Consider the following 22,474-nt stretch of genomic DNA (forward strand, 5'->3'; position numbering starts at 1 on the left):
GCGACATTAAAGTTCAATGTACATTTATTATCATTCGTTTGTTATGTACCATGTCATATTGATGTGGGCGATCATGGTCTTTCCGTGACCACGAATGATCTTGGCAATTTTTTCTACAGGATGTGATTTGCCATTGCCTACTTCTGGGCAGTGTACTTAAAGACAGGTGACCCTCTCCCCCCCAACCCATTACTAATACTCTTCTGAGATTGTCTGCCTGGTGTCAATGGTTGCATAATCAGGACTTGTGATATGCACCGTCTGCTCATACGACCATCCACCATCAGCTCCCATGGCTTCACGTGACCCTGATCGGGGGGGGGGGGGGGCTGAGCAGGTGCTACACCTTGCCTAAGGGCAACCTGCAGGCCAGCGGAGGGAAGGAGCACCTTACACCTCCTTTGGTAGAGACGTATTTCCACTCTACCACCAGGAGATTTATTATCAAAGCACATATATGTCACCATGTATAACCCTGAGAATTCTGAATAATTAAAATCAATACTTCAACCATCTTACAAGCTCCTTAAGACTCATAGATGAAATCCATCGGTACCCACCGATGAGTCAGCCAACAATCGCTACAATTTGCTCAGTGCCACATTACAGGTGATGGTAATTATTCCAATTTCCTCCTTTCTTTCCAATTCCAGATTTACAGATTTATTTCTTGAATGTTACATATATCCTTTCAAAATAAAATCTGATGCTGAATACATATTTGTTTCATTTGCTATCTCCTTATTTACCACTATCAATTCCTCAAACTCATGTTCCTTGGTCACCACTTAAAAATTAAATATCCATCAATTTAAACATCACCACCATTGAGGACCTCTTCGAGTGGTGGTGCCTCATTCATCTTGAAAGACCCTCACCACTCATGACACGTCCTCTTCTCATTACTATCTTTCGGGAGGTGGCACAGTATCTTGAAGACCCACACTCAGCAATTCAGTAACAGCTTCTTCCCTTCTGTCATTAGATTTCTGAACACAACCTTGTTATTCCTTTTCTCGCACTACTTACGTTTGAATTTAATCATAATTTTATGTCTTTGCACTGTGGCGGCGGTTGTCCACTGGGTGTCAGACGATGACAGAAAGCAAGTGTGGAGAGTTTTTAAAGTGGAAAAACCGTTGCACCGGGGCAGTTCCACTCCTTCGACCTCAGGAGTCCGGGTCCGGTGGTACGATCAAGAGTCACAAACTGGGGTCTTCCTTGGTTGCAGTGGATGCCGGTGACATCTTCTATGCCTCGTCGCTCCCTTCGCTCTCCGTGGAGCATTGTTCTACTGCCTTCCTGGCCACTGGATCTCACTGTAGATCTCACCTACCAAGTCCGCATTCAAGGACAGGCATGTCCCTATCTTCACTGGGGTATGAGGCCTGCTGGTTACCCTTACCTGGCTTAGCCCACCTGTTGAAGCGGTGTACCGCTGTCCCATGCAAACAGTCACTTGGAGCGACAGATGACAGCTGAGTGTCCGGTGGGGACCAAAGTTGAGTGATCTCTCCCAAAATGGACATGACGTTAAGCCCTTTCAACAGATGTACTACCCCAAACACTGTAATACTGTTACAAAGCAACAACTTTTACATAATCAAAGTTAGTGATAACAGATCTGATTTGTACTGCCTCCCTATGCATTAGTTTGTTGTTTAAATCATCCACTAAGAGCTATGTGTAAAAGTATGTGAATGGCATACGTTATCATGCCACCATGTCATATGAGTGCCTTGCTTAAAGTAAAAAAAAGTTAATGTACATGAATTATCTCCCAGATCCCTTGTTTTTCTTTCAATTAGTTCAATACTTTGGAGTTACAAAACTTTTTTAGAAAAAGTTTTTTTAAACACAAGAAATTCTGCAGATACTGCAAGTCCGGAGCAACAGACACAAAATGCTGGAGGAGCTCAGCAGGTCAGGCAGCGTCTATGGAAATGAATGAGCAGGCTACATCTCAGGCCGAGACCCTTCTTCAGGACTGGAAAGGAAAGGGAGAAGATGCCAGAATAAAAGAAGTGGGTGGGGGAGGGGAAGGAGATGAGCTAGAAGGTGATAGGTGAAGCCAGGTGGGTGGGAAAGGTCAAGGGCTGAAGAGGAAGGAATCTGATAGGAGAGGAGAGTGGACCATTGGAGGAGGGGACTCAGGGGAGGTGATAGGCAGGTGAGAAGAGGCAAGAGGCCAGAGTGGGGAATAGAACAGGTAATCTATACTTCACGTCTCACCATCTCTTATTATTACCATTGTCCTCTTCTTACTATTACCATTGGGGAGGAGGTACTGGAGCCTGAAGACCCACACGTGATGTTTTCGAAGCAGCTTCTTCCCTTCTGCCATCAAATTTCTGAACTGCACTATTCAGTTATTTTTATTTTACCATAGTAATTTGTATGCTGCCACAAAGCATCAAATTTCACAATGTATATCAGTTAAAAAACCCTTCTGTTATTTACTGAGATATAGTGTGGAACAGCCCCTTCCAGCCCTTCGGTCCTCACTGACCAGCAACCACTGATTTAATCTGGCCGAGCTATGGGACAACTTACAGTGACCAATTAACCTACTAACCGGTACGTCTGTGAACTGTGGGAGGAAACCGGAGCACCTGGAGAAAATCCACAGGGTCACGGGGGAGAACGTACAAACTCTTTACAGACAGCGGCGGGAATTGAACCCAGGTCGCCTGTACAGTAAAGCGTGCTGACCACTACGCTACCGTGCTGTCTATTTTTCTCACTTTCTTGGAGAGTGATCAACAAATTATTGTTCTGAAATAAAATGCAGACAAGAGGATCAATAAAAAAGACAAAGAGCCACAACTTCTCAGCACTGTAATACTTAAACCATAAGATCATAAGATATAGGAGCAGAATTAGGCCATTCATGTCACAGCCACGGATTTAGCAGCGCTGTAGATTTGGCAATTGTGCTCGTGAATATGCATGTGTCAGCTAATTATTATTTCATTGTGATAATATTTAACTCCATTCATTCCGTTGGAGTATTTGTCAAGACTTGAACATAGCAAAACTTCGCTGCCTGCATTCCGCATTGCCTGAGAAATTGGACTGTTGAGTCAACTGACTCTGAAGACCCGCGGTATTCGTTTAATTCTCAGTTGTTCTTTTCAGCCGCAGTGCCGGCTTCGTTTCCCGTTTGAGAGTTTTAGTTAACGGCCCTGATTGGCCTAGCATTTATTGTTTTCTTTCCCTTTAACACTGTTCGCATTAAAGTCTGTGATCGATCGACCTGCTTCAGTGTCTTTCATTCCGCACTTGGGCCATATCTGAAATTGGTGACAACTCAGCCCATCGAGTCTGCTCTGCCATTTCATCGTGGCTGATCCATGTCCCAATCTCCTGCCTTCTCTCTGTATCCATTCATACCCTGTCTAATCTATCGACCGCTGCTTTAAATATACCCAATGATTTGACCTTCCCAGCTGCTTGTGACAATGAAGTCCACGGATTCAAAGTTCAAAGTAAATTTATTATCAAAGTACAAACATGTCACCACACACAACCCTGAGATTTTTTTCCTGCAGGCTTATGTAGCAAATCTGTAGAACAGTAACCGTGAACATCAGGAACTGTAAACAAACTACAAATGTAGATAATAAATAAATAGGAATAAATAACAAGCATGAAATAACAAGATGAAAAGAGTCATTAAATGAGTGTAGTTTTTCCCTTTTGTTCAAGAACCTGATGGGTGTTGGGTAGTAACTGTTCTTGAAGCTGGTTTCTAAGTCCTGACGCTCTTGTACCTTCTAACTAATGGCAGCAGCGAGAAAGGAGCATGCCCTGGGTGGTGAGGATCTTTGACGATGGATGCTGCTTTCCTGCAGCAATGTTTCGTGTAGATGTGCTCAATGGTTGGGTGGGCTTTACCCGTGATGGACTGGGCTGAATCCACTATCTTTTGTAGGATATTCCACTCAAAGGCGTTGGTGTTCCCGTACCAGGTCACAATGCAGCCAGTCAGCACACTTTCCATGATACATCAATAGAAGTTTGCAGAGGTTTTTGACGACATGTTGAACTTCTGCAGACTCCTAAGGAAGCAGAGGCACTGTTGTGCTTTCTTCACAATTATATTTAAATGAGTGGTCCAGGACAGGTCCTCTGAGATAGCGACATCCAGGAATTTAAAGTCACTTCGATGATTACTGGTTCATGGACCTCTGGTTTCCCTCACCTGAAGTCTACCATCAGTTCCTTGGTCTTATTGCCATTGAGCGAGAGGCTGTTGTTATTACACAACTCAGCCGCGTTTTCAATCTCCCTCCTGTATGCTGATTCATCACCACCTTTGATACGGCCCACAACAGTAAACTTGTATATGTTGTTGGAGCTGTGCTTAGCCACACAGTCATAGGTGTAAAGTGAGTAGAGCCGGGGTCTAAGTGCACATCCCTGCAGTACTTCTGTGTTGATGGAGATTGTTCAAAGGTCTAATTTAATGTCAGAGAAGTGTATACAATATACATCCTGAAATGCTTTTTCTTCGCATGTGGAGGAGATGTTTTTGCCAAATCTGAATTGACTGGTGTCTACAAGTGAGGAAATCCATGATCCAATTGCACAAAGGATATTGAGGGCCAGGTCTTGGAGTTTACTGATTACTTTTGAGGGGATGGTGGTGTTAAATGTCAAGCTGTACTCGATAAGGAGCATCCTGATGTATGCATCTTTGCTGTCCAGATGTTCTAGGGTTGTTTGAAGAGCCAACAAGACAGAGAAGCAGTTTCAGCGACAGGTTACTATCGATGCAATGCTCCTCAGACAGGATGAAGAGGTCAATACTCCCCAATGCCATTAGGTTTTACAATTCTACCGCCAGGACTTAAGAACTTTTTAAAAGCTATTATTAATGCTTTTTGAGATAGTGATTTAGATGCATATCATATTTTTTTACTGAGTTAAGTATTGTATGTAATTAGTTTTGCTACAACAAGTGTATGGGACATTGGAAAAAAGTTGAATTTTCCCATGGGGATGAATAAAGTATCTATCTATCTATCTATCTAAGACAGCATCTGCTGTAGACCTGTTGCTTTGGTAGGCAAATTGGAGCAGATCCAAGTCACCATTCAGGCAGGAGCTGATATGCTTCAACACCAGCCTCTCAAAACACTTCATCAATGTGGATGCAAGAGCCACTGGGCGATAGTCATTCAGACAATTTACCATCTTTTCTTGGGCACTGGCACGACTGAAGTCTGCTTGAAGTAGGTGGGTACCACACATTGTTGGAGTGAGAGGATGAAGATGTCTGAGAATACACCAGCCAGCTGGTCGGCACAGGTCTTCAGTACTCGGCCAGGTATTCCATCTGGACTGGATGCTTTCCTTGGATTCACTCTCTTGTAGGCAGCCCACACGTCATCTTCAGATACTGAGACCAAAAGATCATTCAGAGTTATGTGCGCACAATGGTTTCTCCCTGTTCTGACGATCAGAGCGAGCAGAGGAGGCATTGAGCTCAACTAGAAGTGAAACTCTGTTGTGCCCTATGTCGCAGGATTTAATTTCGTAGGAGGTTATAGCATTCAAATCCTAACAGAGCTGTTGAGCGTCTCTCGTTGATTCCAGTCTAGTCCAGAATCTCCACTTCAGCTGAGAGATAGCTTTCCAGAGATCATACTTTCACCTCTTCTTCTCCGTGGATTGTCACCTTGTCGTGGTGGAGAAGCTTGTGTTGTCCTGAGATCCCGAGAGCGATGCCGTCTGGAGATATGCTCCTGGTAGGGTCACCCATGGCGGAAAGGTTGAGGGTGAGGTCCCTGTCAAAAAACAATCCAACCAAGACCTCAACGGTGGAACAGGCAGACAAAGTTACTTCAAACTCAATGGCTGTGAAGGCAGATGAAGGCTACAACAAATCCATCAGCTCCAATCGTCGTGGTTTCCATGCCATTGGAATCAGTTGGTTGATTTGTGAAGTATCGTGTGCTTCTTGGAGTGCAACATCAAGTACATGTTAAACAAATACACGTGCAGGTGTCTTCGCTCTGTGGAAATGGAATGAAGACCATCATCCTCGACCTCAAGGGATAGCCATGACAATGACTTGCACCTCTTGTAGCATTCTTGATCTCCAAACTTGAATGCCTCTGATCTGGCTCTCAGCAGGTTCCAGATTTCATCATTCATCCAGGGCTTCTGATTGGGGAAAGCACTGAATGATTTTGTGGGGACACACTCATCCACAGCTGTTTTAATAAAGTTTGTAACAACCCTGGTGTAGTCATTCAGGTCCTCAGATGTGTTCTCAAACATGGCCCAGTCCACTGACTCCAAGGCAATCATGTAACCATTCCTCTGCCTCCCGTGACCACCTCTTAGTTGTCTTGATCTCGGGAGCCTTGCTCTTTAGGTAGTAGGAGTGCAGCCAAATGATCGGATTTGCCAAAATGCAGTCTTGGGAAAGAATGATAGGTGTTCCTTATCTAGTGTGTTAGGACTTCTGGTGCAACAGGTTACATGCTGGTGGTAATTGGACCAGGTTCACTACTCTCTGGCTAAAGAAATTCCTCCTCATCTTCATTCTAAAAGGCTGCTCCTCTCTTCTGAGGCTGTATTCTCTGGTCTTAAACTCCCTCACCATATGAAACATCCTCTCCAAATCCACTCTATCGAGGCCTTTCAGTATTTGATAGGTTTCAATCAGATCGCCTCTCATTCTTCTGCATTCCAGTGAGTAGAAGTCCAGAGCCATGAAACACTCCTCAAATTACCAGCCTTTCAATTCTGGAATCATTTTTGCAAATCCCCTTTCAATCTTTTCTGATGTCAGCACATTCTTTCTAAGATAAGGGATCCAAAACTGCCCACATTCCTGAACTGAGGCCTCACCAGTGCCTTATAAAGCCCCAACATTACATCCTTGCTTTCATATTCTAGTCCTCTCAAAATGAATGCCATTATTGGATTTGCCTTTCCTCACCACCGACTCAACCTGCAAATTAATCTTCAGGGAGACCTGCACGAGGACTCCCAAGTCCCTTTGCAACTCGTATTTTCGAATTTTCTCTCCATGTTGAACGTAGCCTACACTTAATATTTCTTCTACCAAAGTGCATGGCCGTACACTTTCCAACACTGTAAAGAGTTTCTAGTGCTTTACATTCCAAAGATACACAATTCAATGCACAATCTTTCAAATGTGTTGGTCATTGACACAAAAATGATGCATTTCACTCCATGTTTCGAAGTACAAGTGACAAATAGAGCTAATTTTTAATTTCTTTTTTTAAAAATCGTTTTTACAATATCCTGAAGGACCTCATGAAGGATGGATCTGGGGATGACATTTCCAGTTGGTCAGAGATGAGATGATGTGAGCTTCTGCTCTGAGGAAAGCCACGAGGAACTCGTATCTCCCTTGCAAGGCTTGAGTATGTGAATAATTTTCAGGTGGGATTATGATAAGCAGGATGGTAAACGGTTACCAGCAGTGGGCAGGAACCTTATGTTTAAAAGTGATTCCAATCTTATTGAAAGCTCACCTTGGATGGTCCCAAGCCCAGCGGTGGGAGAAGTAGCTGGGGCTGGCAAACCCATCCCGTAAACACCCAGAGCTACAGAAGCCCCAAAGACCTCATCCTCGGGAGAGGAAGGATCTTTGCCTAGAAGATGTATGAGGTCATGCGGTGAAAGTGGAAGCCACGGGGGCCAATCAAACTTCAGCCCAGGATAGAAGACTCTGGCCAACTGATGTCAGTGGCTTATGCCCCAGTAGGGGTAATTGGCTCAAGAAGAAAGCAATCTTATTGAAGGTTTGAACAGATTCGAGGAGCTAAGCAACTTCCACTTGCTCCTAACTTGAGCATTCAAAGAACTGCTGAATTTCCTCTCCATGTCGTACATTTTCTAAGATTCCCTGATAGCGACATAGCGGATTTCCTGCTGCAGTGAGACTCGAGTACCGATGGAATGTAAGACACTATAAGCGTTAACCAGTTTAGTGACCGAAATAGAACTAGTGAGCGAGGATCCTATTATTAGTTAGTATCCGGCAGCCACTGCAAGGTCAACTAAGTTTCAAGATAAAATCACTTCTGGAAACATGTGTTATATTTAGAAGGGCATATTATTGAACATAACTACCTGATTAGGGATGTTGATAAATTAAATCTGATGACTAGACATTTCTCAGCACTAAGAACAATGAGATATATAAATGAACTGAGTTACCTCATCACTGATTTAACCATTTGAACATTGAAACATACAGGCCCTTGGTCCCCACAATGTCCCGCTGATCTTTTAACCGATCAATCTAACCCTTCCTTCCTGCATACAGAACTGAGCAAAAGCACCTAAGACTTTTGCACGGTACTGTTCTAAAAGGGGATAACTACACTCACTTGCCCATCCATTGAGATGTTCCCACAACCAATGATCTCACCTTAAGGACTTTTTCTCTCATTACCTCATGTTTTCCTTATTTATTGATATTTATTTATATTTGCATTTGTACAGTTTGTTGTCTTCTGCACTCTGGTTGATCTTTCATCGATCCTTTTTATAGCTACGACTCTATAGATTTGCAGAGTATGCCCACAGGAAAATGAATCCCAGGGTTGTATGTGGTGACAAGTACGTACTCTGATAAGATAATTTACTTTGAACTTCCTCAATGTGGAGCGGAGAGCAAGTTTGTAAATCTGGCGGAAGGAAAGGCTGTAGGGAATGGTGAATGGTGAGGAAACATTTGGCAGAGAAGGGGTGTGAGTGTGGGGGTATGGCGTGGGTGGCAGACACACCCAGCCCTGAGGCACCAGGAATTTGATTCCAAACAATCGGTTTATTGATCATTACAGAATATGTCTCTGGTGCTTACCGCTCCCTCCCCTCTCCCTTCCCCTTTTCCCAACTATGCTTCTCTTCTCAGTCCACAATAGAGACCCATATTAGAATCAGATTTATCATCACTCACATAGGTCATGAAGTTTGTTTCTTTTTGTGTCAGCAGTACAGAGCAATACACAAAATGATTACTACAACACTGTGCAAAAATCTTTCGCACCCTAGCTTTATCATCATCATTATGTGCTACGTCATATGACATAGGCAACCCCAGCTATATATTTGTGTCTAAGATTTTTCCATAGTACTGTATCCTCAATTTTTATTTCATCTAAGTGTCCAAAGTTCAAAATAAATTTATTATTAAAGTACACATATGTCACCATATCCAACTCTGAGATTCATTTTCCTGCAGGCATACTCAGCAAATCTATAGAATAGTAACTATAACAGGATTAATAAAAGATCAACCGGAGTGCAGAAGACAACAAACTGTGCAAATACAAATTTAAGCAAATAGCAATAAATAATGAGAACATGAGATAATGAGATAAAGAGTCCTTAAGATGAGATCTTTGGTTGTGGGAATATCTCAATGACGGGCAAATGAGTGTAGTTAACCCCTTTTATTCAAGAGCATGATGGTTGAGGGGTAGTGACTGTTCTTGAACCTGGTGGTGCAAGTCCTGAGGCTCTTGTACCTTCTACCTTGATGCCAGCAGTAAGAAGAAAGCTTGACCTGGGTGGTGAGGATCTCTGATGATGGATGCAGTTTCCCTACGACAGTGTTTCATGTAGATGTGCTCCGCGGTTGGGAGGGCTTTACTCATGATGTACTGGGCTGAATCCACGACCTTTTGTCTATCTAAGATTCTCTTAAAAAGTCAATAATGGACCTGCCTCTACCGCCACACCTGGAAGATTAGGTCCCTCATATGGAAATATTATTGGTATCGGTTTATTGTAGTCACAGCTAGCAAGGCACAGTGAAAAGCTTATCTTGCACACTGACCATATATATGTCAATTCATTTCATCATGCATTGAGATGTCACAAAGAAAAATAATAATAGAGTAAGACATAGGAGAAGAATTAGGCCATTTGGCCCATTGAGTCTACCCCATTATTTTGTTACAGATGATCCATTTTCTCTCTCAGCCCCAATCTCCTCCCTTCTCCCTGAATCCCTTCATGCCTTGACTAATCAAGAATCTATCAACCCCTGCCTTTAATATACCCAATGACTTTGCCTCCACAGCCACCTGTGGCAACAAATTCCACAGATTCACCACCCTCTGGCTTAAGAAGTAGACACCCGTCTATTCTGAGGCTGTGACCTCTGGTCCTAGACTCTCACACCATAGGAAACATCCACTCTATCGAGGCCTTTCAACATTCAATAGGTTTCAGTGAGATCACCCTTCATTCTTCTGATTTCCAGTGATTAGAGACCCAGAGCCATCAAACGCTCTTCCTATGACAAGTCTTTCAATCATGGAATTATTTTCATGAAACTCCTTTGAAGGTTTAAAGGTTTGAACCTCCTTTGATTGAAGAATAAAGTGCAATAGTTGCTGAAAAAGTGCAATGCTGGTAGACAATAAGGTGCTAGAAGTCAGGGAATCCCAGCCTGGGGTCCATAGACCCCTTGGTTAATGGTAGAGGTTCATGGCATAAAAAAGGTTGCACTAGATCATGAAGACAAGAGTTCTTCCTATTTACTAGGGAACTGATATTAGTTCGATGCTCTACGTACAAGTATACGTGTGCACAGGAACAATTAGAAACCTACTGGCTACAGTACCACTGGCGCACTGCATCGGATAAGCAGCATACACAAGAAAAAATAATCAAACGCAATATTTTACAAGGAAGAACACAGAACAATACACACAAAATGCTGAAGGAAATCAGCGGGTCGAGCAGCATCGACAGAAATGAATAAACAGTCGATGTTTCACGCCAAGACCTTTCTCCAGGAAGGGGAAGATGTGAGAATAGAAAGGTGGGGGAGGGGGAGGAGGATAGCTAGAAGGTGGTAGGTGAAGCCAGGTGGGTTGGAAAGGTAAAGTCCTGGAGAGGAAGGAACCTGGTAGGAGAGGAGAGTGGACCACAGGAGAAAGGGAAGAATGGAGAGCACTAGGTGAGGTGACAGGTAGGTGAGATAGGGGTAGAACAAAAACTATTTTAATACAATGACATTGAAGTGGGCAGCGTTGGTAAATCATTGTGATTAGGGCTATCAAGATTCAAGAGTTCAAAGTAAATTTTATTGTCAGAGTACATATATGTACAACTCTGAGATTCATTTTCTGGTGGCATATTCAGCAAATCTACAGTAGAGTAACTTGAAAGAGAGTCCATTAGTTGTGGGAACATCTCAACGATGGAGCAAGTGAGTGTAGATATCCTCTTGTGTTCAACAGCCTGATGATTGAGGGGTTGTGACTGCTATTTGGTTCAAGACTCGAATATGATGTCTTTATATATGATTTTCTTTGTAATTTAAAGAAGAATATTAAACTTCCAGTAAGGACTGCTTGTTGTGTAATCATTGTAAAGAAACTGACATCGACAGCATTACAATGGCATGGTTTGGCAATTTCAACCATCTCTCGGACAATTCTAATGTGGGGATTACTTGTCCAAGGGACACGGTTGTTTGAAAATGCCAGGGTCAAGTTATTGATTGGTAGAGGGTCAAAATCCTCACATTTTTCATAAAAAGCTGGTCTTGAACATGGACCCTGAGTTTCCGTAGCGGTTCTCACAGCCTTATGTCATCCCAGAGCACTTGATGGCCAATGAGGTATTGACTATAAGATAAAATGTTAAGCTCCAACAACTATTTTCATATTTTACTATCTCATTTTCTGAATTTAAAATACATTTAAGTAGGATTTTTTGCGCTAATTTACAAAATATTGTGGATCATGTCAAATCAAAAGAAACTTTCCAAAACCTGTTCACAATTTACTGAAAATTAAAAATCAAAATTGTGAGACTGAAAAGGTATTCATCCTCTTTGTAAATACTACACTAACTTTCCTCACGTGCAATATACAGTATTACCTTACCAACTCACCCAGTCTGTTGATGTACAAAATTGGAGGATCACCTGTTTTCAATGAATTCATAAGAATAAATACCACCTCTCTCTCTAAGGTTCAACAGTGTGATAGATTTTCAACAGACCAAACCAAAATGAAGATAAAAAAGCATTCAAGAAAAGTCAGGGAAATGATAATAGAGAAGCATAAATCTGGGGAAAGGTACAAGACCATCACAAATGCGCTGAACGTACTTTGGACTTCAGTACAGTCCATCGCAAAAAAGTGGAAAAAAAATGAAACCACAGCCACACTACCTAGGTCAGGCTGTCATTCTAAACTCAGTTGCCGGAGAAGAACAGCATTTGTAAGAGAGGCTACTGTAATGCCAACACTCACTCTGAGTAAGCTGCAGAAGTCAGTGGCTGCAATTGGAGATGAAGTTCATGGCTCCACAATCTCTAAGGCCTTGGACAAAAAGGGTATTTATGAAAGAATGGCAGGAAAGAAGCCCTGGCTTTTTTTTTAAGAAAAAGGATCTTCTTGCCCCCTAAAGACTTTGCAAAGTGTCACTAAGAAGATACGGCGAAGATGTGGAAGAAGGTCTTGTGGTTGGATGAAACTGAAGAAGAACTTTTTGGTCTTAACACTAAGCGGTATGTGTGGTGCAAATCTAATATTGCGCATCAGCCAGGCAACCCCATCCCTACTATAAAGTGTGGTGGAGGGAGCATCATGCTATGGGGATGCTCTTCAGCAGCAGGGACTGGAAATCTGGTCAGGATTGATGGGAAGACAAATGCTGGATAAAACCCTGCAAGTCTCCGCCAGGAAGTTTAAACTGGGGTGGACGTTGGTCTTTCAGCAGGAGACAGCCCAAAGCTCACTGCCAAAAGCAACCATGGAGTGGCTTCAAACGAAGAGAATTGATGTCCTTGAGCAGCCCAGTCAGAGTCCTGACCTTAACTCGATCGAACATCTCTAGCAAGAACTCAAGATTGCTGTCCCTCGCCACTCCCCAACTAACCTGGCACATCATGAGCAATTTTGGAAGGAGGAATGGGCAAATCTTGCTCCATCACATTGCACAAAGCTAATAAGAAACTAATCCGAAAAGACTACCGGCTGTAACAGCTGCAAGAGGTGGGTCAACTAAGTACTGATTAAAGGGGGATGAATACTTTTGAACCGCTGACATTTCAGTTTTTGAATTTTTAGTTTTTCATGTTTTACAATTTTCCCTGTTTTTTGTGGCTCTACTGCAAGAAAAGGAGCATGTGATTCACAAATAAACATTCTTAGTTAAATTGGATCAAAATCCCTGGATGTAACATTCATTATATGATCAAAGGGCTGGGGGCTGAATATTTTTCCCAGGCACTGTAGGAACAGAATTAGGCCATTTGGCCCATTGATTCTGCCCAGCCATTTCATCATGGCAGATCTATTTCCCTCTCAGCTACAATCCTCTGCCTTCTCCCTGTATCCCTTCATGCCCTGACTAATCAAGAATCTATCAACCTCTGTCTTAAATGTACCCAATGACCTGGGGATGAATTCCATGGATTCACTGCTCTTTGGCTAAAGGAATTCCTCTTCAGCTCTGTTCGAAATGGATGTCCCTCTATTCTGAGGCTGTGTGCTCTGGTCTTAGACTCCCCCAGCATAGAAAACATCCTCTCCACATCCACTCTATCGAGGCCTTTCAACAATAGATAGGTTTCAATGAGATACCCCCTCATTCTTCTGAATCCCAAGGAGTACACGCCCAGAGCCATCTATTGGTCCTTATGTGACAAGCCTTTCAATTATTTTCGTCAACCTCCTTTGAACTATCTCCAATATCAACATATCTTTTCTTAGATAAGGGGCCCAAAACTGCTCACAATACTCCAATGAGGTCTCACCAGAGCCTTATAAGGCCTCAACATTACATCCTTGATTTTATATTCTTGTGGTACGTGGCCAAGTGGTTAAGGCGTTGGACTAGCGATCTGAAGGTTGTGAGTTCGAGCCCTAGCCAAGGCAGCGTGTTGTGTCCTTGAGCAAGGCACTTAACCACGCATTGCTCCAGTCCACCCAGCTGAAAATGGGTACTGGCAAAATGCTGGGGGTTAACCTCGCGATAGATTGGCGTCCTATCCGGGGGAGTGGGGGGCAGTCTCGTACTCTCAGTCGTTTCACGCCATGGAAACCGGCATAAGCACCAGCCTGATGAGCCTCTAAGGCTCAGGACAGACCTTAACTTTAACTTTTATATTCTAGTCCTCTCGAAATGAATGCTAACATCGCATTTGCCTTCCTCATTATCAACTGAATCTGCAAATTATTGACAATCTTGCAGAATAGAAGCACAGCAAGCCCCCAGAAAGGCAACATCGCAACAACCAAACAATCTGGAGCAACAAAGAAACTGCTGAAGAAACTGAGAAACTTATGCAGAAAGTTTGAAGTTAATAACTCATCTCCTTTTACCTCCGGCCACGAACTTAGCAATCACCCATCTGTGGACACTTTCTGGAGGTCAAAGATCCGTATGCTCCACGACCGCTGGACTAAGTGTGTAAATGTAGGAGGGGACTATGTTGAAAAATAAATGTGCTGGGTTTTCTAAAATTGAATCCTTCTACCTTAGGACACGAACTTATCAATCACCCCTCGTACAATGAAAGGTGGCACTTGCATGGTTGTTGTTGGGGGCACAGATGGGATTCTGCTTTTGCTACATTACACATTTCATGAAAAAAACATTCCAATGGGGGCAAAATTCTTTTAGGGTTCCCGATTTCTGGGAATAAGTTGTTATGTCATCTTAACCACGGAGTTTAACTTTTCAGAATCAGCATCAGGCATAACATCACTGACATATGTTGTGAAATTTGTTGGCTTTCAGCAGCAGTGTAATTTAATACATAAAAATACCATAAATTACAATTAAAAAAAAAATATAAACACACACAAGTGAACTTCTGCCAATGTTGGAAATCCAAAGCAACACACACAGAAGTGCTGAGTGAACTCGGCAGGTCACGTGAATAAACAGTTGATGTTCCAGGCCAAAACCCTTCCTCAGGACTGAGAATTAAGGGGGAAGGATGCCAGAATAAAAGGTGGGCAGGAGGGGAAGGAGGACAAGCTAGGAGGTGACAGATGAAGCCAGGCGGGCGGGAAAGGTCGAGGGCTGGAGAAGAAGGAATTTGATAGGAGTGGAGAGTGGACCATAGGAGAAAGGGAAAGAGGAGGGAATCCAGGGGAAGTGAGAAGAGAGCATCAATAGTACTCTTGGGTTGGCTCAATGTCCATTCAGAACCTGTATCAGGACATCTACAGCATCCCCCACAGAAAATGACAACTGCATTAACTTGATATTTTTTGTTTTGCACTATTTATTCATAATATTTTTTTATGTTTTTGCACTTTGGTGGTTGCCTATTGTGTCCTAAAATGGCAAGAAACCTGTGCAGAAGGGTTTTTAAAGTGGAAAAGCCGTTGCACTGGGGCAGTTCCACTCTCTTGCGAAATCCGGGTCCAGTGGTACAAATAAGTGTCACATACGGGGGTCATCCTTGGTTGCAGTGGATGACCATGATGTCTCCTGTGCCTTGTCATGCTCTTCGCTCTCTATGGAGTCTTGCAGTATTGCCTTCCTGGCCTTCGGACCCCACTGTAGTTCTCATCCACCCAGTCGGCCGGAGCTGACTTCGTATGCTGGGACAGGCATGTCCCTAACTCACCGGCTACCCTCACCTGGTTTGTCCCGCCTCTCAAAACTGTGTACCAGGGTAGACAGCAACTTGGAGCCACAGGTGAGAGCTGACTGTTCAGTGATGATCAAAAGCGAGTGAGCGGTTTAGAATGGATATGAAAAAACCCTTCACCAGAGGTGCTACCCCTCCCTGGACACCCCATATTGCTGTGCAAAGCAACAAATTTCATGATATACAAGTCAATCTGTTTTAGAATCAGCCTTAGTATTACTTACTTATTACTTACAGATAGTGTAGAATTGGTCCTTCCAGCAACTCAAGCCATGCCGCACAGCAATCCCCCAATTTAATCCTAGCACAATCATGGGACAGTTTACGGTGACCAATTAACCTGTGAACTGGTTTGTCTTTGGAGTGTTGGAGGCAACCGCAGCGTTCAACGGGAGAACGTAGAAACTCCTTACAGGCAGGGTGGGAATTGAACCCAGGTCGCAGGTACTGCAAAGCGTTGTGCTAACCACTAAGCTACTGTGCTGCCCTGTGTCGTGAAATTTGTGGTTCTGTGACAGCAGCACAGTGCAAGATATAGAAAGGACTGTAAATTTTAATAAGGAATATATATAATTAATTAAATAAGTACTGCAAAATGTGAGCAAAACTAGAGAGGATATTCATTGTCTGTTCAGGAATCTGATGATGGAGGGGAAGAAGCTGTTAATAAAACATTAGGGGCATGTCCGCAGTCTCCCGTACCTCCTCCCTGCGGGTAGTAGTAGAAAAGCTCAAGAAAAGTACAAATCCACTTGCTATAAATGTTTGATATCCTTGAGAGAATTGAGATTACCATACATCTAGAAATATTGTCAACGTCTGCCTCCTTTCTTCACAACGATGACGCAGCAGGCAATCCTTACTGTAAGTCTGGGTACACTTCTCATACACCCCCTCTCCCACTCTCTGTCCGTCGCAATAATTTGAGTTTCCAAGAAAAACTTTAATGAATTGTTTTTTTTTTTCTGAACTTGTGGTGTTCCCAGAATCCACCCCCAGTAAATGATGCTTAGAATGATAATTTTAGATGACAGTGAACTTGTCTAGAATTCCATACTTAGGGGCAAAACAGAAAATAATCATAGAACATAGAGCAGTACAGGCCCTTCGGCCCATTATGTTGTGCTGACTTTTTGAAGTTCAAGTTTATTGTTATCTTACTACACATATACACAAGCTCACGAAATAATGTTACTCTAGACCACGAAGCACTCCCAAAACATTTATCACACACACAGCACATAAACCAAAATATTACCATAAATAAGTCAATAAAATGTATTTTAAAAGTGGTAAAGTGCAACACAGGTAAGCAGTAAACAGCTCGCTGTCCTAGTGGCGGGACTTCCGAGGTGGCAGGGCATTCATTAGTCTCACAGCCTGAGGGAGGAAGCTGTTACCCAGTCTGGCAGTCCGAGTCCTGATGCTTTCCGGATGGTAGGGGGCTGAAGAGATTGTGGGATGGGTGGTAGGGATCCTCAGCAATGCTTCAAGTCCTTCATCTACAATGCTCCCGGTAAATGTCACAAATGGAGTTGTGGGGGAGGAGACCGACCTACTCTAAGATCAATCTAATGCAGGGGTTCCCAACCTGTTTTATGTTATGGACCCCCAGGGGTCCGTGGATTCCAGGTTGGGAACTCCTGATCTAACCCTTCCCTTCCCTCCTACGTAGGCCTCCATTTTTTCTATTATCCATGTGCTTCCATAAGAGTTTCTTAAATGGCCCTATAGTATCTGCTCCTACCACCAAACCTGGTGCACCTACCACTCTGTGTAAAAAACCTAACTCTGACATCTCCCACTCCCCATACTTTATTCCAGTCACCATAAAATTACGCGCCCTTGTTTGCCCAGGGTAAAAGTCTCTGCCTATCCACTTGATCTGTGCCTCTTATCATCTTGAACACCTCTTCCAAGTCACCTCTCATCCTGCTTTGCCCTGAAGAGAAAACTTGCCATCAAAGTAGAAAATGCACAACTGGTCAGGCAGCGTGTGGAGAGAAACTACACTAATGTTCAGAGTGATGGCCTTTCAGCAGAACAGTCATGGTTTCTAGGTGGACACACAAGAGACTGCAGATGCTGAGGCCTGAGGCAAGATACAACCCGCTGGAGGAACTCAGTGCGCTTGCGTCTAGCAGCGTCTGGGGGTAGGGGTGGGGGGGGGGGTGGGCGGGTGAAGGGAAGAGATTGTTTGGGGATAATTTACCCTGCTAACTGGGCAGCACGGTAGCGTAGTAATTAGTACAGTACTTGACAGTGCAAACAAGAGAAAATGTGCAGATGCTGGAAACCTAAACAACACACACAAAATGCTGGAGGAACCCAGCAGGCCAGGCAGCATCTGTGGAAAAGAGTCCAGTCAACATTTCAGGCTGAGGCACCTCAACAAGACTGGAGAAAAATAGATGAGGAGTCAAAGGGTGGGGGGAGGGGAGGGAGAAATACAAGGTGATAGGTGAAACTGGGAAGGATGATGTATGGCATGAACATTGATTTCTTGAACTTCCAGTAATTCCCCCTCCCGCCCCTTTTCTATTTCCCATTCCCATTTCCCCCTCTCACCTTATCTCCTTGCCTATATGTCACCTCCTTTTGGCACTCCTCACCCTTCCTCTTTCATCCATTGCCCTCTGTCCTCTCCTATTAGATCACCCCTTCTCTAGCTCTGTATCTCTTTCGCCAATCAACTTCCCAACTCTTTACTTTGCCCTACCACTCCTCCCAGTCTGACCTATCACTTGTGTTTCTCCTTCCTCCTCCCCCCCACTCTTTTACTCTGACTCCTCATCTTTCTTTCTCCAGTCCTGCCGAAGGGTCTTGGCTGGAAACGTCGACTGTACCCTTTTTCCATAGATGCTGACCTGGCCTGCTGAGTCCCTCCGGCATTTTGTGTGCTTTACCGGGGTGACCGGGGTGACCGGGGTTCAATTCCTGCCACAGCCTGTAAGGAGTTTGTACGTTCTCTCCGTGACCGTGTGAGTTTCCCCCAGGTGCTCCGGTTTCCTCCCATGGTCCAAAAACATCGGTGGGTAGGATAATTGGTCCAATTGGTAGGTAAATTGTCCCAAGATTAGGCTAGGATTAAATCAGGGGATTGTTAGGTGGCGTGACTCAAAGGACTTATTCTGCTCTGTATCTCAATAAATAAATTAATAAATATATTTACACAGATGTTACCCCACTGCTCCAGGTTCAATCCTGTGTGGAGGGTGCTGGCTCCGTGGAGTTTGCATGCTCCCCTGTGACACTTGGGTTCCTTGTCTCACTCCAGCAATGCTGGGCGCTGGTGGGTTCATTGGCTCCTGTGAATTGCCTCCCAGTGTGTTGATGAGCAGTGGAATCCACGGGGAAATTGATGGGAAGGAGAGGGAAAGGGTCATAGATCCAGGAGGTTCTGCAGATGTTGGAGATGTTGAGCAACACACACACACACACACACACACACACACACACACACACACACACACACACACACACACACACACACACACACACACACACACACACTACTGGAGCGACTCAGCCAGGTCTATGGAGGGGGACTAAACAGTGATGAAGATCTAAAGATGAGCCTCCAGGAGGACCACAACCTTGTCGTAGGGTTTGGAGACTTGCATGCTTCACTGACCCAGACAGCTACGTTGGCTGGAGTCAGGGCTTCATGCTTTGGCTCTTGGTAGGGTCACCCATGCCAAACAGGTCAAAGGGTAGAGGTCAGACTAAGAGTGGTCCACCGCTCCTCCAGGTTCAGGGGTTCAGCTCTGGGTCAAACAAAATTATTACGGGAACAGCAATGAAGAACCTGCACAAAATGCTGGTGGAACACAGCAGGCCAGGCAGCATCTATAGGGAGAAGCGCTGTCGACGTTTCGGGCCGAGACCCTTCGTCAGGACTGAAGAACCTGTCCATGTTTGTGCGACCCAAGGACAGACAGAGATGGAGGGCCTTCACTGCTGCCCTGAATGCCAGAGGCATAACAGGCAGTGAGTTTAAAGATGAGACCTTACATCAGCCCTGGAATTCCCCTCTCAGGGGGTCCCCAAACTTTTTTATGCCATGGACCAATACCATTAAGCAAGGGGTCCGTGGACCCCAGGTTGGGAACCCCTGGACAGAATGGTTTGCAGGGGGAAGGAGATGGGTGGATAGAATTATTCCGGGAGCCAGCCCTCTTCTCAATACAACCATTAGAGAAGAGGCACAGGAGCAGGAGGACACACATCCAACGTTTTACTAACAGCTTCTTCCTCGCCAATGTTAGATTTCTGAACCGATCCTTGAACAGTAGTGAACTGTTTTTGTTGGCTCTACTTAACCTAATTATAGCAGCCGTTTGCGTAACGCTATTGCAGCGCCAGAGAACCGGGTTCAATTCCCACCGCTGCCTGTAAGGAGTTCGTTCATTCTTCCCGTGACCACGCGTGTTCCCTCCGGGCGCTCCGGTTTCCTACCACGTTCCAAAGACACTAGGGTTTGCAGGTCAACTGGTCTTATTGGGCTGCCCCGGGCTCGTTGGCTCGGTGTTGTACCTCTAAAATATTTCCTATTGTGATTTATAGTCTTGTTTTGTGTATTGCTGCCGCATAACAACAAATTTCACAACATATGCCAGTGATTTTAAACCTGATTCTGTACCCAACGGCCCAAATGGTAGGAAAAGCAATAAATTGCCCCACGGACGGGGCATCGGGTCAGACGGTACCTGACGATCCCGGGCTCCCTTTCCCAGCTTTGCTGCTCCCGCTCTCCGAACTGTAGTTCCTCAAAGCTCGGCTGAAATGCTCGTCCACTAAAGCGCTGATGTCCCCGTTGAGGTAGGTGAACAAGACGCACTTGGAGTTGATGTACTCCGCCTCGGGTCTCTCCTTCTCCCTCACGGCATCCTCTTCACTCGGAGCGGGGCTGTGACGCTCACCGACGTCCATCGACCCTCCCTGCACTCGTGAGTGAACCGCGAAAGTCTGGAAGAGTTTAGACAGCGGGGCGTTAGGGTGACACGGCCCACGGCAGACTGGCAGGACTGACCTCTGCAAACTCGGCCCCACCGGCCAGAACTCACCAGTGGCAAACTTCAAGATGCTTAACAAGGAAATCCCGGACGCAGCGAAACGCGCGGTACATACTTAAAACCAAATTATACCAGTTGCACTGTTAACGCCGACCCTGCGCTTTAATAAGCGTTCAATCCGATTGGAGAAATGTTTCTCCGCTATGTTACTAGTTCCACTTTTACATTCCAAGTAGCAGGACGGGACAGCGAGAGGGATCTCCCCCTCGGGCACAGGCTTTGACCGCGCCGCTGGGATATATACAGAGAGGTAGGGGCGCTTATTCTGGTGTTAATCCCTCCCCGGCACAGTTACAGGTTGGCTACGAACCCACTAATCGGTTTGCAATATACACACGCATACAGGATTTCGGTACAAATCACAAGACTCTGTCAAACTGTGCGCCATTCACGCAGGAACGGGGAGAGGAGATTCCTCGTTCAAACGCAATGATCCGTGTGAACCGACGCGACAAGGGGGGCATCTTTCAAAGAGTGAAATGGAAAAAAAAATAAACAGGAATTGGACTTCTTGAAACTAAAATTTAACTTCCAGTCCAATGGTAGGAGACACGTCATAACGGGGCAACAACTTGCGGATGGTCACCGGGCAGTCTTGGCTCCTCCCGGGATCGGGGGAGATAAGAGGAGTGGGCGTCCGATCCCGAGAGCGGCGACGCCACGACTTCACCTACGGCAAGCAGCTTTTTAAAACTGAGGCTTTCAAACAGAAATGACCGGTTAAAGTGACAGATCGCAACCGCTGGCCGGGCGGACCCCACGATCGGCTAGTTTTCAGTTCAATCCCAGTGGATCTTACCTAACAGGAGTCGAGCATACTCCGACTGCCTCACCTAGTAACTAAATACTCCTGGCAAGAGACCGCTGTAGTAACGGGAATTAGTAGTCGAACGGCGCGCTGCCCGAGCTGCTGTCCCACCTGTGTACACTGCGCCGGACTATGAGGGCGTGTGCCGTACGGATGGTACATAATATCCAAACAGCTCATGGTGAACGCATGGGTTGGAAGGGCTCCACGCTGAGACAGGTGGCCGCCTCGTGAGGCCTCGCCGGGCGCTCAGCCTCGCCGTGTCCACTGGCAGAAGGCTCGACATGTGAATGACAGTAACTCCGGCACAACTAGTCGGGAGCAGGCAACGCGTACCCCCCACCAAAGAATCGCAAAACCCCCCATCCAGACGTCGGCTCCTCCCAGGGACAAAGCGAACGCCAATAGACTGCGGCAGGGATGCGCGAACGGGAGGATTTCTCTAATGAGGGGTGAGTGACAGCTCGACCATTAGCAACCGCGCCTCATAAAAATTAAGTTCAGTTGACAAATGAATCGTTTAAGTTTTGCATGGGGGGGGGGGGGAACGCACTCAACGGTTCAGGAACAACTTCTTCCCCTCTGCCTTCGATTCCTGAATGGATATTGAACCCAGGAACTACCTCACTACTTTTTTATTTCTATTTCTGCACGACTTACTTAATTTAACTATTTTACATATACATATATACACTTACTGCAATTCACAGTTACCCCCCTCTATTATCATGTTTTGCATTGTTCTGCTGCCTCAAAGTCAACAAATTTCACGACACGTGCCGGCGATATTAAACCTGATTCTGCGAAGTAAACTATGAAAATAGGTTAGAAGGAGAAAGTTTTTCTTTTAACGCAGGGTGGTTAGTTAGTGGAAACAGTTGAAGAGGAGTTCAGACGCACAGATATGGAAAGGTTTGGATCAGAATCAGATTTAATATCACCGGCATACGTCGCGAGATTTGT

At 44.8% G+C, this 22,474-nt stretch overlaps 1 protein-coding gene across 1 annotated transcript in view; it reads right to left on the reverse strand.

Annotated features, from left to right (window-relative positions):
• vgll2b (vestigial-like family member 2b) overlaps nt 1–21,809 on the reverse strand; it is a 38,496-nt gene extending 16,687 nt beyond the window's left edge. Inside the window, 2 exon segments of the mRNA XM_073028364.1 lie at nt 20,338–20,596; nt 21,623–21,809. Coding sequence (XP_072884465.1) covers nt 20,338–20,596; nt 21,623–21,691 — 328 coding nt within the window. The 5' untranslated portion in view covers nt 21,692–21,809.
• Nucleotides 21,810–22,474: the final 665 nt, after the last annotated feature.

Source organism: Hemitrygon akajei, chromosome 24 (assembly GCF_048418815.1).
Source record: "Hemitrygon akajei chromosome 24, sHemAka1.3, whole genome shotgun sequence".
In the NCBI taxonomy this organism is placed as follows: domain Eukaryota; kingdom Metazoa; phylum Chordata; class Chondrichthyes; order Myliobatiformes; family Dasyatidae; genus Hemitrygon; species Hemitrygon akajei.